This window comes from Branchiostoma floridae, chromosome 5, assembly GCF_000003815.2.
Source record: "Branchiostoma floridae strain S238N-H82 chromosome 5, Bfl_VNyyK, whole genome shotgun sequence".
NCBI classification, from domain to species: domain Eukaryota; kingdom Metazoa; phylum Chordata; class Leptocardii; order Amphioxiformes; family Branchiostomatidae; genus Branchiostoma; species Branchiostoma floridae.
The window spans coordinates 6,482,091-6,503,577 of record NC_049983.1 but is presented as its reverse complement, the minus strand read 5'-3'; the positions used below and the strand labels follow the sequence as shown (position 1 = coordinate 6,503,577).

At 41.6% G+C, this 21,487-nt stretch overlaps 2 protein-coding genes across 3 annotated transcripts in view; both read right to left on the bottom strand.

Moving 5' to 3' along the window:
• Positions 1-820: 820 nt before the first annotated feature.
• Positions 821-3,939, bottom strand: LOC118416069 (sentrin-specific protease 8-like). Its single transcript, XM_035821127.1, has 6 exons — positions 3,762-3,939; positions 2,977-3,065; positions 2,455-2,563; positions 1,766-1,884; positions 1,443-1,493; positions 821-1,229 (listed from the first exon to the last, which is right to left on the bottom strand). The coding sequence occupies exons 1-6, from the start codon at positions 3,881-3,883 to the stop codon at positions 1,069-1,071; spliced, it is 651 nt and encodes a 216-aa protein (XP_035677020.1). The 5' UTR covers positions 3,884-3,939; the 3' UTR covers positions 821-1,068.
• A 1,591-nt stretch (positions 3,940-5,530) lies between these two features.
• The window catches only part of LOC118415869, a 29,201-nt gene continuing 13,244 nt past the window's right edge, over positions 5,531-21,487 (bottom strand). Inside the window, exons 2-3 of one of the 2 annotated variants that reach the window (XM_035820725.1) lie at positions 14,167-14,257; positions 5,531-6,765 (exon numbers count right to left, since the gene is read on the bottom strand). In XM_035820725.1, the coding sequence (XP_035676618.1) occupies positions 6,150-6,716 (567 nt within the window). In that variant the 5' untranslated portion in view covers positions 6,717-6,765; positions 14,167-14,257 and the 3' untranslated portion in view covers positions 5,531-6,149. Of the gene's footprint in view, positions 6,766-14,166; positions 14,458-21,487 lie in introns of those variants that run through there. The other variant, XM_035820724.1, reaches the window with a different exon arrangement.

Sequence of the window (21,487 nt, the reverse complement as noted above, 5' to 3'; positions counted from 1 at the left end):
GGGCCGGCGGATGTTTGGCGGGCTGCTATAAGCGAGATTTAATCAGGCTAATCACTGTTCATTGTCACATGTATGTCCCCTATGTTTCCACCATGTACTTGCAATTGGCCTCCAGCCATGAACTTGCAAATAAACTTTCTATAATTATTTTATAAAGTTGGAATGTGACCATTGCACCAAGGATTAAAGATTCATTAAAGCTTTAAACCTTAGTTGCATTATTGTTATGACTTAAAGTTTGCACAATCGTTACACTATGATATACAGTCAAACCTGACTATAGCGGCCCTTAAGGGACTGGAGAAATATGGCCACTATAGACAGGTGGCCACTATAGCGAAAAATGTTGATCAATTGACCATGAGCAAACTACACATGATTTCAGTTCCCACTATTATTAAACCTTTCTCACCAAGTAACATAGTCTCGATCGGTAAATTCACCGACAAAGACTTGCACTTTAATGCTCAAGGCATGCATACCTTCTGCTACCGCCAAAATGACCCTGTCAGGAACTCCAAATCCTCGCAAACTACAATTTCAAACTCGGTGCAGGGCGACATAAGGCTGCAGTATGGTTGCAATAGGCAGTGTTTCTGTATTGACGGGACCGGAAATCGTGTTGCCGTGGCCGCGTTGGACAGGTGGCCGCTAAGCCTATTTCTTAATCATTACGAATCCAAGGGACCGAAGAAAAGTGGCCACTATGGCCAGGTGGCTGCTATGCAAAGGTGGCCGCTAATACAGGTTTGACTGTACAGGTAACTGTTAACATCAGATAACAAGAAGAGACACAATCAAAGTAGCAACACATTTTCCTCTTATTCACTGTTACATTTTTATTTCCCTCAAAATGTGAATGAGACTCAATTGTAAACTTATGACAAGCTGACAAAGTTAAACCAAGGAGGCAGAACTACATTTGCATTCCATTGTTGCTATGTTGCTTTCACTACATCTATCTTACTACCAAGTATGGTACTTGTATACACTGGACTAAAAATGTCCATTGTATTATATGTTGGTTTTTCTTTCAGAGAGAAAGCAGATATTGAAAAATCTAAGACACTAAGATTTCCCTAAGGAGCTTATAAGTTCCTGAAGTTGTGTTCTTTTTTGTTTGACGCTTGTACTGGTGACAGCCTCCTTGATATCACTGCTGTCCCCCTGTAGTAACTGTCTACACAGGTGTTCAGTGTTACTGATGACATAGACTCCACAGTCATAACCTGAGAATAAATAGGAAAAGCACAAAAAAAGGAGAAAGTTTAGTGAATGATCAACAAGGGATAGTAAATCTGTAAATGTTTCAAAATATCAGAACAAAGTGAAAACCAGTTCAATGGCCAAGTAAGTAAAGTGTTTGCCTTGTACATGTACTCTTTCTAGATATAAAAGCATATACATCAATACATTAAGTCAAATCTTGAGGTATAACTTACTGTTTTGCTGATGTGAAGCATCCACCTCCTTAACGGTAATTTTCGATGATTCTGAAAATATATCAATTAATCAAAAACCTGTAATTTGTAAGCAAGTGTTGAGAGAAAAATTGCATACAGACACACACATAGACACACACACATACACACACACACAGACACACACACATCTGTCTCTAAAGAAATAGAAGGCAATATTGGGCATTCAAGTACTGCTGCTTTCCACAAATTCTACAAACACTACAGATTACTCAACTGCAGATTAATCTAAATTCAATATTAACAATTTAAAAAAGCAAACATTACATAGAAAAAGTACTCACGTCCTAGGAAAGGCTGAACTCTTTTAACCAGGAGTTTTGCTGGAGCTGAATTGCCACTTCCCTGAGCGGAATCGTAATGTTGAAATTCTGCAACATCTCGTCTGTACAGTAGTAAACTCCTGTTGGTAGAATCATAGGTATTGTTAGTTGATACAACGTAAAAGAGATTTAAATTTCAAATATTTGAGCATTTTGTTTTAGGTGGCTAAAATCTCTCCTGCACTAGATGTTGCATAAGGTGGTGCCTAATAGCTTTTCAATAGCCCTTGGGCCACACAGCATTGTGTAGTCACTACAACAAGGGGATAGTCCACTGGTAGTGGTGTGTGTTCAACTTCCATACTCTTTCAGAGAGGTTCTTGAGAGCTAAGCAAAGAAAGCAGTTAAAAGTCTTTGGAATGGTTTGGCTGGGATCCAACTCACAACCTACGGAATGCAAGGCGAACATTTTACCCACTTGGTCATTGCACCGGCCAATTGTCTACTGTGACAATATTCTGCAACTCTTAAGTGCTAAGTGCTAAGTGAGAAAGCAGTACATAACATTTTCAAAGTCCTTGGTATGGCTCGGCCGAGGATCAAACTCAAGACCTACCGACTGAAAGGCAAGCACTCTACCAACTTGGCCATTGCATTGGTTGCTTGAACAATGTTGTTGTACCTTAACATTTGAAAGAACAACTAATTACCAGTGAGAGCCACCAGTAGACTCTAGGTTGGCGTTATCATTGACAGCCAGGAAAACTAACTTCTTGGAGGACAGCTCCAGTGGTTCAAGAAATGGTGCCAGGTCATCTCCTGTAGAGTGGAATTACATATAAGCCATTATACTCATTTGTATTCTTTTCTAAAACACAGTGATAACTGCTTTCAGAACAGAACAAGAATCATCATGTCTTCAAGTACCAGAGTTACCAACCTGTTGTGTTCAGAAATACATATATTTTTAGAGCTATGCCACCAAGTACTGTAGGAGCATCGTCATTAGATAGCTTATTTAAAGCAATGCTTATACAGTTAGATGTGCAAAGGTGTGACAGTAGTTCAGTGTAATATAACCAGCTGCTGCCATGCTTACACCAGCTGATGCCATGCCTTATGCCTGAAAAGCTCAGTTGTCATACCAGAGGGCTTTTGGACCAGCTATACAGACACATATACATGGTTCCACCGAACGGTAACTTTCTATCAACAAGGAAGTTTCTTCAGACCTTGGCTGTACTTGATGAACTGTGTGACGTCAGGGCTAATAAAAGTGACATCTGATGAAAAGTCCTGGAACTGCACTCTTTCAAAATACCTGTACAAAAAAACACACATTTTCAAACAACGTTAACTCTTGTATTACCCGCACTAACTGGATATGCAGGTGGTGGGTTGAGTCCTCCGTTGTTATTTAAGTGCATTTACACTAGTTCCCCTTTATCCGCGGGGTAATCTATATCCGTTCTTCTTCTTCTTTCGGTTAAGGCAGCCACCTTCAACTAATTGAAGATTATGCTGCCTATATTGTGAAGTCTACTGCGAAGCGTGGAAGTAATGGAGCATTGTAATGTGGAGGGAGGAACGGGTGGGAAGGGAGCTATATATGTACATGTAATTTGAAATTGGCCAGAGTGGCACTGAGGGCTACCTGTGCTGGGAGTCCAAGTCCGTTGTTTTAGATATGGTATTTAGGGATATCAAGTCGATGGATGGTGGTTTCAAACTATAGTATTTTGAGAGTATTGTATAATTTTGAAACCACCATCTGTCGACTTATCACTAAATACAGACGAACACTGGTTACCCCACAGATAAAGGTGAAGTAGTGTTACATGGCAGTCCCAATCTATATTTTCTTGAAGAATACTCTAATACTCCAATTTTCTCAGACGTTTATGTCAACACCCGAAAGCTGGAAAGCATGACTGCCCCCCTCCCACCTTTTCACAACCATTTCTAACAGTGAAATCTAGTACTTCCTAACAAACAGGTATCAAAAATACATACTTACTCGAACGCAAAGCCTATTATCTTATCATTCAACCAGTTCGGCGGCTGTAGAAGTTTGACGTCGGACTTTTTGAGGCAAGAATCGTGAAAACTCAGGACGATGTCGTCTGCTAGGGCCGCCATGTTTTACACAGGTGCGCAGTGACCATGCGTACAAGTCACCTTCTTTTACAGGTAGGGAAATGTTCTAAAGATGTTAATTTCTTGTCTTTGAAAATGTGGAACCGTCAAAATGTATAGAAAAACAACATCATTTCCTTATCATAAATAGTTTATACACCAGCGTTATATTGAATATAAATATAACATTCGCAGTTTACCATATACCTGGCCTGTCGGGTGCTTACCGTTGGTTGCAGTTCAGTTTTAAATCGACAGAGGTCCTCACTGCATTGTTTTTGTCGGTCGTTCCAACTTCGAGTAACTGCATGTTGCACCGGTATCATCAGAAGCATTTGCTGCACATAGGTTTTACGAGTCTTTATAGCATTCGTCGGTTTCATTGCATACCGATTTATGGAAATATTATTACCATTTGCTTGTCGTAAAATGATTTCCAAAACGGACATTATCCATTGTCATATTTGAATTAACCCCCCCTACATTCTCTACAAGAATTATTTATAATGTTTACCCTCATGAAAATGTAAACCTATTGTTTTTACTTGGTTTCTTCCTCTTCTTTCTTTCAAAACAAATAAGGTCAATGACCTGTACCAGACGGCTGTCACCATGGTTACTGATAAAACACCAGACACCCTGTGGTGATGTGCGATTACTTAATGTCGCAAGTGGCAGGACAGAGTTGGAGGGGCTGGTCACCATATATAACGTTATGAATAAGTTTTAGTAAAAATAAAGTTAACAGTTGTTTGCAAGGCTAGACTACGTGGCCACTGATTGTATTTCGTCCAGATCAGCCACATTTGATGATCGCATTGGTACATGGTGTCTCGGTCTAATTCCATTTCGGCCTTTTGATGGTGTTACTATACAGAGTAATATGATGAACATCCATTTAACTGTTCATTGGATCTTTGAAAAGTCGAGGCCGCCTTTGCCAGCACATAAAAAGGACGCCGCTCAGAAGGAAACCTTGTTAGATATGTATGACAATCAAATTGTACGAAAACGGAGCTCAGCAAAACGTGTTTTGATCAAAACATTGACACAGAACGGGATGACGGGTTTTGTTTTATTTGATGTTTTTTGATATTGTAGAAAGCCGAAATTTCAAATACATATAAAAACAAAAGTGCGTACTTATTTTCATTTTTGAAATCTAGACTGTTTCCGTTTTTCTTTGTCAGGTAGGTAAGGTGATCCGGATTCTGAAGAATTATGTAACGTTAACTATTTTTTTCTATGTAAAACATATATATTTCAAGTTCTTAGATGATAGAAATATTTATTGTTATATACAAAAAGCGCAAGTGTTTCAGGAAAGTTTTTTTTGTATAATTTATTCATTTGTCTGAGGAAAATCCTCAATCACACGAAAACTGCATGAAAACCGATCAAAACAAGTATGTAGGCGTCACGTGATGATCACGTGGGAACGCACGTGATGATCACCTGTTAGCTCAAGTGATGATTACGTCAGGGCGAATCACAACAATCAAGTACAATAACGTTAAATGTGCAGATTTTACTTAAAAAATATAGCGTTTTCAATGTAAATCTTTGCAGGAGAGAGGGATGAAGCTATTTTGTTTTACAACAGTGCATCGAGTTATAAGTTCAAAATAAATATTCAACCCACAATTATAAAATATGTGAAGAAAATATAATAAAGGACATGGAATGCAGAGCTGCTCGGGCAAGTTTGCCATTACGTCAGTGCCGTCAATGCGGTGATTTTTAATCCGTGCCTGAACCTGGTTGCTAGGCTGCATGACGTCACAACAGTAGATGATCCACATACATGAAATTTCAGCACGCGCAATTGACGTCACAGCAAGGTCAAAGGTGAGGAAATTTTATTCTCGTGGACAACAAGACAATGTGCAACATTGCAGTTCATACGTCAACCGATCAAGTTCCGTTCTCGACTCTTTGAACTCTTACAGAACATCATAATCACAGCAGCTGGTGGTATACATGTAAATTATAGACATCTGCGAAGCCCATTCAATGAGGCTGTGTTTAAAAATAGTACAATAGAATGAAAAATACAATTTCCTTTCTTTTCATGCGAAAACACCTGTACATTAATGGACATAAGAGCATAGCTGTCCCTGGCACTGAAAAGCTTTCCGTAGCCCATTATGATTCTCATTCACGTGTACAAAATACATTTCCTTTTTATACTACTTTCGAGAGTATGAAACAGCTGAGACAACATGAATAAAACAAATTAAATCCATGGAGCAGCTGATAGTTACGGAAGTCACAAAATCACGCACGTTTTGCTTCTTGCCTTTTTCGGACGAGTGACGTTCTCTTTTTCTTTAGTCCTACCGTTGGTCACTGCAAGTCCGTTTTTACCGTTGGATTTTTCGTCTTTCTTGGATAGTGTAGACAATACTGCAGCGGGCCGACTCACGTTCGAGGCTTTCTCGGCGGCTTGTATTACTTCCCACGCGGCGGCTTCGGGGTTTTGTAGGGACGGGGCGGCCGGCCTGTTCGCCGCCCAGAGTGCCGCAGCGCGCGCCGCCGTCAACGCCTCGGCATTAAGCCCGAATCTCTTCTGATTCACCACCAGGTGTTCCAAAACTGACCTGGCCAGGACGTCCGCTACAATCTGAGCCGACATCTCTCTCACGTCCGCCGCGTCTTTCGGTAGCTTGCCCTTCTTCGGTTTGTCGAAGTCTTCCTCGATTTGGCCGAACGAAACTCCGGTACGTTTGGACTCAAAAGAAGACGACATCATGCCAAACTTGGTCCCCGCAACTCCGTTCTCTGACCGCGGTCCAGAGTGACCATTGCTGTCCAGAGTGACCCCTCCCGTTTCCATGTTTGAAACACAGTTCACCCCCGCTGTGCCCTTAGTATGACCGGCGCGTCTGTAAAAGAAGAAAATGGACTCCATAAATTTTCAAGCACCGTGCAATCTTTACACACACACACACTCATAAATAACGTTACAAAATACATAGCAATCTAGAAAACGCAACTTAATGAAATTCTGCGAACCTTAATGATTAAATCAGTGAAGCATTCAGTTCCACGTCTCATACACCAAACATTAGACACGTACACGTCATTTAGCATTGCAAGGCGACATTACATTTACGCACTCAAAGGTAAGCATACGTTGAATATACCGATAGTGAGATAGACTCTAAGATAGAGCATTTCAAAGACAACGAGCACTGCACTTCAAAAGACCTGTTTTTATCTTTATAAGATATCAAAGTATTGAATAGAAAATATGATTTGAAAGAGTTCCGTTCATTCCCCTCAGCATTCCTTTCGAAGACTTGGCTTTGCGACTTTGAGAACCCGCCTAAGTTAGGCCACAGCAAGTAAATTTTATGGATGACATCGATGCGCTCATTAATTTCAGGGGGAAAAACAATATTTTTTTCCTCTTCGGGGATGGTCAGATAGACCAAAACAGGCTAACATGTTGTGTTGCAGCCTAATAATCATACTTGTAGAAGTGACACTGGGGAGCCATGACTATAGTTACAGAAGTGAAACTTGTTGGGTATTTGTAAAAGTGCCACCAATATGAAAGCCATGAATGTAGTTGCCAGCTTGGCAAGTGATACCAGTGTACCACACTAGTATCACTTTTACTACAATGTCTGGAACAACCTACCACCAGACACACGTACGGCTCCAACTCTGACCTGCTTTAAGAGACTCTTGAAGTAAAAGTTATTGACCAAAACGAACGGACACGGACTATGAACACTGAGCTTCCTGCACCACTATATGTTTTGTACCAAGTATGTGTAGTGATATAGGTTGATGAATCCAATAGTACCCAATGTAATCTGTATCTGTATTATATTTTATCTGACCCTGACCTCCCTCATGACCTCAATGAAAAGCGGCCAGCTGGCCGATTTGAGCTTCTCATGAATAAATCGAAGGCTCAAACAATCAAACAAACAAACAAACAAACACTAGTTCACTTCTTTAAGAATGCCTTGTTAGTTGTGATGCCACGTTTTGTCACTTCAGGTTTTGTTACGACGCTTATTGTGTCTATTTAAAAAAATTTAGCCAGCCTTTTTTAACCCATCTTGTTGTTTTTACCCATCTCATTACTTTCGTATTCTTCATAGGATGTCATCCATAGAATTTAGTTGCTCTGGCCTTGTGTAAGACCCAGAGTCTTTCCTTACACCGTTCTGAAAGCATCTACCAGAAAGCAATTCCCTGAAGCACCATTTACGATCAATGTAGCAGCCGACATATGCCGTATGCATGTCTACGGCACGCTCTTTTCAGATCATATACATCCAACTGAATCTTAAGAACGCAATAAGACTGGTCTTCAAAGGTCTCAGTGCGTTATAAGAAATGGATGTGTTCAAAGGGCCGTCACCATATCGCATATCAAGTCAGTACGTATGACTTCCTTACGCGTATTGAACTTTTTTTGGCCATGTTGATTTGATTTAATCATATACGCGCATCAATTTTCGTTCGTTTCCATAGATAAAAAAGTTTTCCACAATCGTACAAAAAAGGAGCAAATACATGCCGTAGATTAAAAGAAAAATATGTCAGGAAATAATACACAGACGTCAACGTCAATACCAATGTCAAAGTAGAAGACTGAGAATACTCTAGGTTTGTCATTTGTTCAACCTTTCATAGATTTCATAATGAATGCAGCTTATTTTCACCAAACTATTTTTATTCGCATGCTCGCATCAGTTTTGGGATTTTCATAAGATGTCATCCATATAATCAAATCAACATGGCCTAACAAACAACACGTTTTATGTTCGGTTTGATAACCATACTTTACAACTATAGAACAAAATGAAGAAATAGCTCAATTTTGATATAGCAATAAAACCACTATGACTAACATTTAGGATAATTATTGTTGCGCTAATTGTTACTCATCATGAGTTTTACAAGTAAAGACCATGTTGATTTGACTATATGGGTATCTTCTTGGAACTCCAAAACTGATGCGAGCGTGCAAAGACAAAAAAAAAAGTTCCCCGTTTTTTTTTGCAAACTACAACACAAATTTGCTAATTTTGCAGCTGCTCTGTACGAATTACAGTGTGGTTTAAAACCTTTTTTGGGAACGTTCTAAAATTGATGCGCCCGTGGACGTCATGACATATACAAATAATCATATCAACATGGTCTTATTAATATACTAACATCTCCTGCGAACCTGTTACTAAATTCGTCATATGGTTCGGGGGCATTTTTATCAAATTACCAGGTCCCACATGCTATCATCCCTATATTATTCTTGCTGTAATACTGTAGGATATCTAAAAAAAAGACTACGAAATAAGAGCTATAATTGATGAAAATTTCCTTCGAGGCTCCAATGGTTATTTGTCAAACTTGGAAATGAAAAGCAAGGTGAATGTCGTGGAATAGGAGATGGGAGATGACAATAGTTCGTCTTTAAAGTCAACATATTTTAACTTTGCCGCCATCTTTACTTCAGGGCAAGAGGTTTAACTTCGACAGGGGTAATGCTAGTTCACATTAATCCGTGGGATAACCTATATCCGTTGTTTTTAAAAACAGGTTATTTAGGGATATCAAGTCAGTGGTTTCAAATTACACTATTTTCAATATATAACAACACAAAAATATTTTGATGTATGACACCACAGTACGTCCACTTGATGTCCAAAAATACCCCACGGATAAAGGTGAACTAGCGTAATTGTTTTTGGTTGTGCTTAGGTGTTCACAGGTATAACTCAAGACAAGATCCGTTTTGTAAAAATAGTTATTTACGTTCCGAAGAAACGTGACAATTTTGGGCCCCCTTGCGGTATTCTTAGCTACTGCAGCATGCATTGCAAGTCAACACCCCTTACTGAGAGTAGTGTGTTAAAATCCACGGACAGCCTAGTTAGACCTACTTCACATTTCCAAACGCGGGCACGGCCGGGCAGCTTTTGGAAACGAAAGATATTGTGTAAAAGTACACAAAACTACGCAAGACATAAATAGAATAGTCGTGGACATTATTTGCGTGTATTTTTACGTAATACATTTCTATTTTTCGTTTCCACAAACAGTGGCTGGGGCCTGGTTTGAAAATGTGGCGTCAGCGTTAGTCGACCCCCAGAGAAATGACCCTTTTTGGGGAGTGAGATAGCTGGGATTGAATAAGAAAAGGAAGGGAGGATCACTAACACCTGTGATGTCAGTTTCCACATGCACGTGCGTGTACACCAGTTCACGATCTTTCTTGGTCTTTCCCGCTAGACATTGCCTCAAGAAGCGCGTGTCTGGAGTTTGGAGTGCATTCAAGGTGATACGTAGCGGGAAATATTGATATTCTGTGCTTTGACGTGGGAATATCGTATGCTACCCATGTATATATGTTGGGTTACACGAATATACATCGTACACGTATGGACTGTTTATGCTTCTTGCTGCTATATGTGATTCTGCAACATGCTAATAGTTTTGCAATAAACAATTAGCTCTAAAAGCCATCTTATGTTACGGGCACATCTGCACCGTTGCCCGCCCGTAGGAAACGTAGCCCCGGTTGGGCTCTGAAGCCAAGAATTGTCCCGGTGGACCCCTCGGTGTTTTCATGATTAGATTACGAAGCGCGTCTATTTTTTGCCGAGTCCCGCGTTGATTTTAACATGAAGCTGGAAATAAATCCGGGACCGGCCACTCCACAAAATAGCCATAGGGTGTCCCATGTGACCACGTAAGGGTCACACCCGAGAATGCAAAATAAAAACCCAACCGTAAAATACCCGGCGGGGCCTCTTTTATTCTGTAGCATTAGTAATTAAACTCTGTGGCTATTGTTCACTACATCACTTGTCATGTTCTGCTTGTTCGATGTAGGAATTCAAAAATAGATAGACACTTAAAGGTGAATGAAAGAAACATGAAAAGGAACCATAAAGACCATGCGATAATGAATTCTATAATTAACTCGATGAAGAGTGGGGCATTCATGAATGAGAAGCCGCGCGTTAGTAAGAATTGCTGAACTGCTTTCAGACGTTTTCTAAAGCAGTGGACGACGTTTGGGACTTCTCTTCTTTTATATTTCCTTCAAATCACCGCTCTGAATGCCCTCTTGAACTGTTGTTCATACGCACAGAGAGTGACGACAACAGGGAGTACCGACTCCTATTACTGACCTGTTGACAATGGCCACAGTAGAATAGAAAGGAAAATAATTGGGACTCAAGTCTGGTCTGTAGATGGCACATAGGGGCTAATGGCAAACCACATTCTGGCTTAATAACCAACAGCAGTATGCAGCTGAGGCTGAATGCGGCCAGGCTAAATCATGATTCTAGCATAGCCTCCTTCGCAGACCTTCTAGGAGTGCCGGCGTTTATTTTTGGGAGGTGAGGCGCTCGTAAACGATCTACCTGTAAACGATCCTGAACCTGTCCCGTGTTCAAAATTGCGACCATGTAGCCATGTGAAACACCCTACAGCCCGGGCTATTTTGGGGCTCGGCTGGGCCCCTGGATATAAAAAAACAACAACAAAAAAACTCGCAGTTAAAATCAACACGGGACCTGGCAATAATTGACGCCGTGACCTTATCGAGAATACACGTACACCGACGGGTGTTTTGGAGCTGGGATAGCAGCATAAAGGTGATATCTCACTACGCTTGGGGCACCGGTGCGGTACTGCGGGGTTCGTTCACTGCGGCACTGTTGTGTTATTTTCGCCGATTTTTTTTTTACAATATAGATATTCCGTAATAGATAAAAGACTTAGAAGACAACAAAATACACAAAACGGATACGAAAATTCGTCTTTATTTCTGAAATTCGTTCAGTAATCTTTCGAACCCCGCAGTGCCGCACCGGTGTCCCAAGTGCAGTGAGATACCACCTTCGCGCAGGCAAAGGCTGGACTAATGAGAAATTATGCAAGAGAGGATGAAAGATTTGCCAGACAGTAGACAGCTGAGATCTGTCTGGTCACGACTGTACAAGTCTATATGTCCGTTGCCATGGCGTTGTTTTTGCTACATTGCTACATTAGGCCATGTTGGTTTGATCATACGGATGGCATCCATGCGTTCATAAATTTTTGTCCGCTTCCACCAATTTTTCGGCCATACTGTATACAGTACTGTACAAGTAAATTGTACAAAGCAGCTACCAACTGAGCAGATATATGCCGTATATTACAAAAAATATCGGAAAACGGACACTAATATCGTAAAATACGAATTACAAAGGCCAGGCAAATAAGAAAATGTAAAAGAACAAAAATGAAGAATCTATTGTTCTGTATACCATACTCTGTGTGTTCAGGACCACCGGACCTGGACCTAATCTATTTTACAGGTAAGGGTACAGGTATTAGGTACACAACTCTAGAACTTACAGCTGACTCATTCACTAACCAAATTGCCATATGCGTTGTACTTGGTAGTTTTATATGTTTACATACCCTGTTCATCTATTGACATTCCCACACGTTTTCTACTCAAATTATATGGCTAAAGCCTACAATAAAAAACAGTCCCTTTGGGTACTCCTGAATTGCTTTTTGGAAAGGAATAAAAAGGTTTAAGATTTTCCATCTGTCTTCTCCCACATGATTTGAATAAAACTGCCGCTTGATTCCGTAAGGCCATACTGACTTAAATTTATGGACAACATCCTCTGGATTGGATTTGCGTGTGACCATCAATTTCATAATCAGAATATGTTGTAACACTGAGTGCAAATGACATGCCAAACTTCAGACGAAACGGAACATAGAGACACAGAATGCAAACACTCATCACATTCACCGATCACAATACTCTGTCTATGGAGGTTACCCTCCGGTCACAGAGTAACGAATGAGTACAATGTTTACTACGCATTCTTATATTTCAAAGTCTTAATATGTTATAAGAGTGCAAAATCTCCCCTGGCAAATTATTCTTCCTATATAATAGCCAGCGTAGTCACTCTGGTAGAGTTACCGGAAACAATTTTCCCTAGCCCTCGTGCCAGCTGTGACAGTCATATGAATCGAAGGATTAATTGTAAGGCAGGAAGCTGTGCTCGGTTTTTAAGTGGCCGTTTGTTTTTTGAATCAATGGTTCGAGTTGTAAGGACCTTGGCATCTGTTTATACAATGGTGCAGTTACAGTATGAATGAGCTTTCCTCGAAAGAATGGCAAGCGGGTAGCTCTTGCCTCTGGGCATACATTTATTTTCAACAAGCAATCAGAAGCTGGCAGGTAACAGAAGTAGTTCGGATAAAACTGATCAGTGTAGTCTGTAACAGAGTCTAAGACTAGTTCATCTTTATCAGAGGGGTTGTTTTTTGAACCAGCGTTTGCAAGGATATTAAAAGTCAACGGACAGTGGCTTCAAATTGCAATCGTTACAATATTGCAGTCTGAAACCACCGTCCGTTAACTTGATATCCCTCAATAATCTGTTGTTAGAAAAACGGACATAGGTTACCACACGAACAAAAGTGAACTAGTATGTACACTGTTTTGTCGTTAGCAAAAGCTAGGTATGAATAATGTTAAAAGTAAATATGACTAGTGAAAATGTAGGACAAAAGACATAAAAACATAGAAAATATAGCAACTGGCTAACGTTATAGCCGCAGTTAGGATTGTATATATCAAAAGGGAATTCCCTTGTGAAAACAAATCCGTTTGTCGCGCCGTCTCTTTCTTTCAACGGTATGAACGTCAGTTTCAGTCGCACTACCTTTTCATTCTTTCAATTTGAACTTTCTTAACGTCGAAGATTGTGGCACACAATTAAGTAAAAACCAGGGTATATCACAAATCAAAATATTCAAAGTGCATTTCTTACAGTTCGGCGGTCTCTAAGAGCCGACAAGTTGGATTTACTCAAATATTTCTTTGCAATGATTTCAACAATGTTTCTCAGTTTGCACAATGTGTATAGTAGCAACGGGGTGCGACTAAATATTACATGTTTGAGATCCTTAATTTTCCACGTGCTAGATATGTGGATTGCACTTTAGACGAAGGGGAAATATTCGCGTTAGATCATTTTCTCTTTGCCGCGAACTAAAAAAGAATGCAAACATTTCCCCCATTAACAGTAGAACCCTGCATGAACCCTAGCGTGAAATCAAATCCACGCGAATATTTCAAATTTTACAGTAGTATACTCGTACTACTGATTACTGACATAGATTTGAGCTCAGACCGTTGACCGAAATTTACGATTGTCTGCTTTTTGTAAGACCGCAATATAAGAGGTCAACACAGCCATATTATATATGGTGCGTTTCAACATCTAAGACCTTACCTGCGATTCAAGGAGACTCCTTCTTCAGTACCGAAGACGTCTTGCGTACATCCTTCTGTGTATCATCTTGCTCAAGGACATCACCATATACCTGCCCGAACAACATGTAAAAACATAACACGTTACTTCGGTAACGTTTACTCTAACAATCACTACAGCACAATCTACCTCACGTTCGAACGCTCGCAACACACGACGGTTTTCTGTCAGGGTTCTAGAACCGAATTTCGAACGATTCGGGTTCCACGGTTGCCTAGGTAACGCGATGGTGTTGTTTCTGTGTTGTGCACATGTTCTCAGCACACCATTGGTTGTTATGAATGTGCGAGCGCCCCAAGCCGACCGGCGACTTATTGCTTAGCCGATCAAAAGATGACAGGGGAAAGGCCGTTAAGTATAGGAGCATGGTATGGATATGGATGGACGAGTTTCTGGTACACCGCTCTTATTATTATCTTCGCCAAGATTGCTATGTTTTTGGTGCCGTCTGTCTGTTATGTGTGCCTGTGAACAGCACAACTCGGGACTCTCAGCTTTTGATTCTGATGATATTTGGTAGGTGTGTGGGGGTCGAGAAAATGATGGTCAAGTTCAATAATGGGTTAGGGCTCCTAGTGGCTTTCTAAGGCATTCTAAGGTATTGCAGAAATATGTCTGTGTTCTGAACATGCTTATATGTATGGTCGTGCTTTTATAGAGGTAACGTTTACCGTTGTATACCTCTTCGGAAAGAGAGTAAAGTGTTGTAAGTTTGGCCCCTCTGGATGCTACTGGGGCCATATTTCAAATTTTCAATAACTCAAGATGGGCTTAACGTTTGGTATGAAGATAGCCGAAGTAATCATTTAACGTTACATACTTGGGTACAATCTTTAGAGAATGCTGTAACTTTTGAGTCGAACAATTGATTTAAAACGGGCCAGTCCCTTTATATGCATTCATGGGAGCCACGTTCGGTTCCGAAAAGTACGCAATCATCATAGAAAGCGTGTTGCGTAATAAGCTTCCTATCGTCCGACTAGTAACCAACAATTACCAAACGATAGGAGTTTCCTTGCAACAAAAATTCGTACTGCCGTTTTATCTGGAAACCGTTAGCGTCCAATACCTTCAAATTCAGAGGTATGTCCAGGAATGGGGTAAATGTACGAAGTTAGTTTGTACGAAGTTGTACGAACTTGTACGAAGTTAAAGGTAGATATAGACCGTAATCGGTAAACTTCGGAAGTTTTAGGTGACGTCATCTAACTTCATACAAGTAGGCAGGGATGGTGTACGATGTACGATGTACGAAGATAACAAATCTAACTTCGTACAGGTAGGCAGGGTTGGTGTACGATGTACGATGTACGAACTTAACAAATCTAACTTCGTACAGGTAGGCAGGGTTGGTGTACGATGTACGATGTACGGAGTTAACAAATTCAGCCACGTTACCAAGTGGTCTTTGATTGTACTAAGGGTAGGGCTTGGAATGAATTTATATTCGGCGCTTTAGGTATGATGTAACGTTATATATTCATTTTTTGAAGCAAAGGAAATCCACATACCTAGAGATATGACAGTACAGTGGGAGTCCAAATTCAACCGCATGACATTCTAATCAGGTCCATTTGCAGGGGAAAATCAGATAAAACTATGATTCAACGATAACTGCGGTTTAAAAAAGCGATCATTTTGGAGAACCGATCATCTGAGTAACTGACTTTTAGATGCACTACACTCCAGTGATCTACGCTAGGCCTTTCTGAATGTTGATTTGATTATATCATAGTGATGACATCCGCACGAGCATCAATTTTTGGCCGTTTCCCCCAAAATGCTGTCAACTATATATGTTGTTAATCGTACGAAGCAGCTTCAAAATGTGGGCAAATATATACATCGTCAACCACAAAAACAAGATATCGAAAAATGGCTGGTAATGTGATTGAATGCCACAAACAGTCCCGAAGTCAAAGAAGTGATGTGAAAGAACAAAAAATTAAAGAATCTATATAACCAAATCAACTTGGCCTCATGGATACGGTGTCAGTGCCTCAATACGGCAAAATAGGGTGAATAATTGGCCAGGAGTCAGTCCGTGGGATCAAGGGACACATTTCTCCCTTGTTAATACGGGGGCAAATGTCACCTTATACTGCCCAACCTACGCTGCCAATTATTCTCGAGCTCCCTATAGTTGAATAACTATTCCCAGCGTAGTTGGGTGCGCGTAGTTGTGTTCCAATTGGTTGATAACTGGGAGACTCAAGTTCAAATCCTGGGAATGGCATTTCGGTTGGGGCTGCACCAGTCTTTTGGGAGGGAAGTAAAATTTTGGTCCTGGTGCCTCAAGTAAGTTAAAGGGGAAGCGCTAGCAACTTACCCTGTAGAAATATACTTTGCTACAGAAACAGTTATGGAACTTACTAACCTAAGTTCCACTGAGCACTGAGCGTTCCTCAGGGTTCCTTCCTGGGGTCGCTAGCACATTTACATAATCGTGATAACATAATGAAGCACATAAGATTGATAAATCAACATATATTGAGTTCTTAATTTGAACAAGCGTGATAGTTCATACAAAGCGTATAATGCTATGCAAACAAAGATATTCTATCTTTCCATGTTTTGGAACCTTTCGGCGACCTCTAAAATAAAGTAATGAACTCTAACGTTATCACTCGATCATTAGAAAATAATACATGACATATCTTCTTTACTTGATTGTAAGAGAAACTCACCAGCAAGGTTTCAAGTCCCCACGTCCACCGATACAAAGATTTGTTTGAGTTATTTCAGCACAGGAAAGTACTAAGTAGTGTGTTGACTTACACGTAGCCGTAGTAGATATAGAATCGTTCCAAAATATTATTGTGACGGAATAATATCATGTTTTGTTTTGGTTTTCTAACTTTTTTCTAACATATCAACCAGCCACTCCATTTGTGGAAATGACTGATTGATTTATTGGAATTGCAAACAATACAATACACGTGGGACACAGGCAGCGATATGCTGGTGTCGTGGCCCACACATGAATACATACATACATATCAATTTGTACAATTGTTGAAATACTGTACAATCATTGCATACAATTTAAAATTACAATACAATCTATAAATCTGGGTAACAATCAGTCAGTCCAGTTTGCCAGTCTTCGTTTAAACAATCTGAGACTACCAGCTTGCTTTATTGCCTGGGGAAGATCGTTCCAGAGGCGGGAAGCGTGCGGAATGAAGCTTGACTGGTAAGTCTGGGTCCTGCAGCGTGGTATGTGGAGATGGGTAGAGTTGCGAAGCCGTAGGCGTGTGGTTCTGTGCTCGCCTCTTGTGGTGGGTATCAGCGGTTGCAGGTGAGGAGGGACTAAGCCATTCACCAGTTTATACATGAGAACCATGGACTGGGAATGTCTTCTAGTTGCTAGGCTGTCCCATCCAAGTTCTTGCATGACGACGCTTGATGGTGTTCGTCTAGCGGCCCCGGTGACAAGGCAGGCGGCTTGGTAGTGAACTCGCTCCAACATCTTGCTGGATGAAGAAGCCAGGTCCCCTAGCAGTACAGAGGCGTACTCCAGTTTTGGTCGAACCATCGTGTTGTACGCCATCTCTAGTGCCTCCCGGGATAGCTTGCCTCTGAGTTTCCACAGGAATCCCAGAGTTCTCCTGGCCTTGTTAGATGTAGTCTGGACGTGTTCAGTCCAACGTAAGGTCTGGTGGATGGTGGTGCCCAGGTGAGTATAGAACGGCACTTGTTCAACTATCTGTCCAGCTATGTAGATTGTAGGTAGCTGTACTTTACTTCGAGGGGACTTTATACACATGACCTTGCACTTGTCCGGATGGAGCTCAAGGCCCCAGTCAACGAACCAGGTGGAGACATGTTGAAGGTCAGTGTTTGTTGTGCTGGCCACTTTCTGAGCTGTCGGTCCGGACTTGGAAAGCGACGTGTCGTCAGCGAAGCAATTGATGTTTGAGGAACAAGGTAGGTCTTTGATGTCATTAATGTACACAAGGAATAGGAGCGGTCCTAGGATACTTCCTTGTGGGACTCCTGCCTTAGTGTGCCCCCAGGAGGACGCCACGCCGTTAATCACAACTCGTTGTTGTCGGCCCGTGAGGTAGTCTGCAACCCACATGTTGAGGGCTCCCTTAACACCGTAACGGGAGAGCTTGTAGGTGAGACCATCGTGCCACACGGTGTCGAATGCTCGACGGACATCCAGGAAGACAGCGGCAGTGCAGGCAATGTTGGGATCGTCAATGGACTTGGCCCATTCGTCAACAAGCCGCATGAGCTGCAGTACTGTTCCGTCTCCTTTCTTGAAGCCTGACTGGTTGACGTTAATCAGGTTGTTGTTCATAAGGTAAGCGTACAAGTGATTATGAACAAGTCTCTCCAAGACCTTGGGAACTGTAGAAAGTAAGGCGATGGGCCGGTAGTTGGAGGGATTAGTGCGATCACCCTTCTTGTAGACCGGTGAGATGTTGCACCTTTTCCACTCTAAAGGGAACTGGCCGGTTGACAAGGAAAAATTAAACAGTTCGCACAGGGAGGCGCAGATGATAGGTGCTGCCTCCTTAAGCAGTCTGTTTGAAATCCCGTCAGGACCAGGGGCCTTGTTGGACTGGAGTGTTTGTAGGGTGCGTTGGACTTCCTCCACCGACACTACGATTGTGTTTAGTTCTTTATTGGTGAACCGAGGAAGTCGTCTGGTACAGTCAGGGTGGGTTGCTTCACTTGTAACGTTGACGAAGATGTCGTTTAGCAGTTCAGCCTTGTCCTTGTCCTTAGCCACCACTGAGCCGTTCGCAGAGAGAGCCGGGATTGCAGACTTGCCCTTCCCAGTTGCCTGTTTGAGAACAGACCAGAACTGACGAGCACCTTCAGCAGTTTTCAGTCTCTCGCTAACGGCAGCGTAGTATCCAGCCTCGGCTTGGCGAAGGTCTTTAGTCAGGCGGTTTTTGGCCTTTGTGTAACTATTCCAATTTTCATTGGATGGCGAAGACTTAAAAGTTTTGTACAGTTCGGTTTTGTGTTGGATAGCCTCCAGTAATTCAGAGGTTACCCAGGGTTTACGTGGAGCTGTAGCCTTGATGTTCTTGCTGGGGATGGTGTTTTTTGCAACATTTAAGAACTTAGCCTTCCAGCTATTCCATCTCTCATCAATAGAGCCATGCATACATGAATTCCAATTGATCTTACTTAGTTCAGACCTAAATACATCAAAATCCGCACGGTTATAGTACCAAACATGTTTTCTAGTAGGGTGCACAGTAGGAATAGATAGGTTAAGTCTACAAGTTATAACAGCATGATCAGAATTTCCGACAGGTGCTAGGGTAGACATGTCGTCGATTCTAGACGGGTCAGACAGTATCATGAGGTCAAGTGTACTTTGGCATGTAGGGGTACATCGGGTTGGCTGGTGTTGACACTGGTACAGGCCGTACCTCTCTATGATGTCTACAAGGTTAAGTGCATTATTGTCAGTTGATGTATCACCCCAGTCCGTATGGTGACAATTAAAGTCCCCGGTAATAACAATTATAGTGCCTTTTTCCGTAGCAACTTTAGAGATGGAGGTTTCGAACTGGTCAAAGAAGCTATCCGGGGCAACTGGTGGTCTGTAGACACATGAGACAAGAACTTTGTTGCCCGCCACAGTGACCTCGACCCATACGTCTTCCCAGTTAGAATCACACGTACGCGTTTCTAAGTCAACTCTACGTTTACTGGGTAGAGTGTCACTAATGAGGATGGCGACGCCTCCTCCTGTTTTGCCCTGTCTGTCCTTACGGTGTATTGTGCTATACCCTGGGATGTTGATGTCGTTGGGGAGAATACCATGGTGTAGCCATGTTTCAGTGATGCCCATTACAGAGATTTTGTTGGTACGGAGAATCTCTTCGAGTTCTGAGGTCTTATAGTGACCAGAGGCCGTGTGTGGATTCAAGCTACGGACATTTGAGCTACCAATTGTAAACATGACTGTTGTAAGTACAACGGCAATCACACCTTAGAACATGGCCATCTTTCCTTAGCCAATCAGGAGCGAGTATTTCTTGTGACTATATCCACTTAGAACATGGCCATCTTTCCTCAGCCAATCAGGAGCGAGTATTTCTTGTGACTATATCCACATAGTATGGTGTCCCTAGGGGTAGGGGTGTACTAAGTAACGAATAAATTGACTAAGTTGGAGACGACCACCATTCAACTGAATGGTCTCCCTTGGGGTAGGGGTGTACCAACCAACGAATAAATTGACTAAGTTGGAGACGCCCACCTTTCTCATGCAAATAAAAGCAATTAAAGAATCAACAAAAAGGGAAACAGCAAATCAACCTATGTTACTGAACATCTTTATTCATAACATAAACAAAGGAAATTCTTACGATCATGAAAGAAAGTCAGAAAACGAACAAGACAATAATAAAGAGTTTCTTGTAACAAGAAAATGTACAAACAGCGTTGCATCAAACCAAGGAGCTTTTATGATAAAAGCTCCTTGATCAAACTTTCAAAGACATGAAAAATATAACCTCCTTGGATACATCAAGCTAGGGAACAGGCTCCAAGATGGTAAAGAAAAACTAGTAGAGATGCTACATAAAAACATGTGAGTTAAATTGATCAAAACGATCAATACTTCCATAAACGAGAAACAAACTAAAAATGCAGGAAGATAATGCATGATGTGGTCTACCAGGAACGGGTCAAACTGGGAACAGGACAGCTCGTCAGAACAGTTGCTCCAGCAGGGCGAATGAAATGGGGGAGGAGGCAGCGACGTCGGCCGGTCTGTCTGGCAAGAACTGGTCAGGATCAAAACTACAGAACAGTTCGGCAGAGATGCCACCATGCTGCAGCAAAACGTTTTACACCAGCTCGAACTGGAACTCAGACGTGTCGGGCTGTGTACGGAACTCGCCTGAACATACTGTGAAAACGGCTGAACATACTCGAGAAAATGGGCCTCCAAGACATGCCACGTCCTGCTCATTTGAGGTCAGGTTGGGAACTGGGATTGATCTGACATACACCCACAGAACAATGGCATTGTGGTGCAAAAAAGTGTTGTAAAACCAGACATGAATTTCACACAAGCCTCATGAGGAAAGGTGTGAGGCGCCATCACCAGGGTCATGAATGGGAAATAGGAGAAGAATATAGCCTGTCTGTTCGCTTGCTAGGAAAACAAACTGCATGTTTCTAATGACTAAAAAAGTGTCTTTTGCTTCGGAAAGATGGCCATGTTCTAAGTCAGATAGATCCTGGTAGTGTCCTGACTATGTGGATTTAATACACTGGGTGCGACCGAATCTTGGGGGTT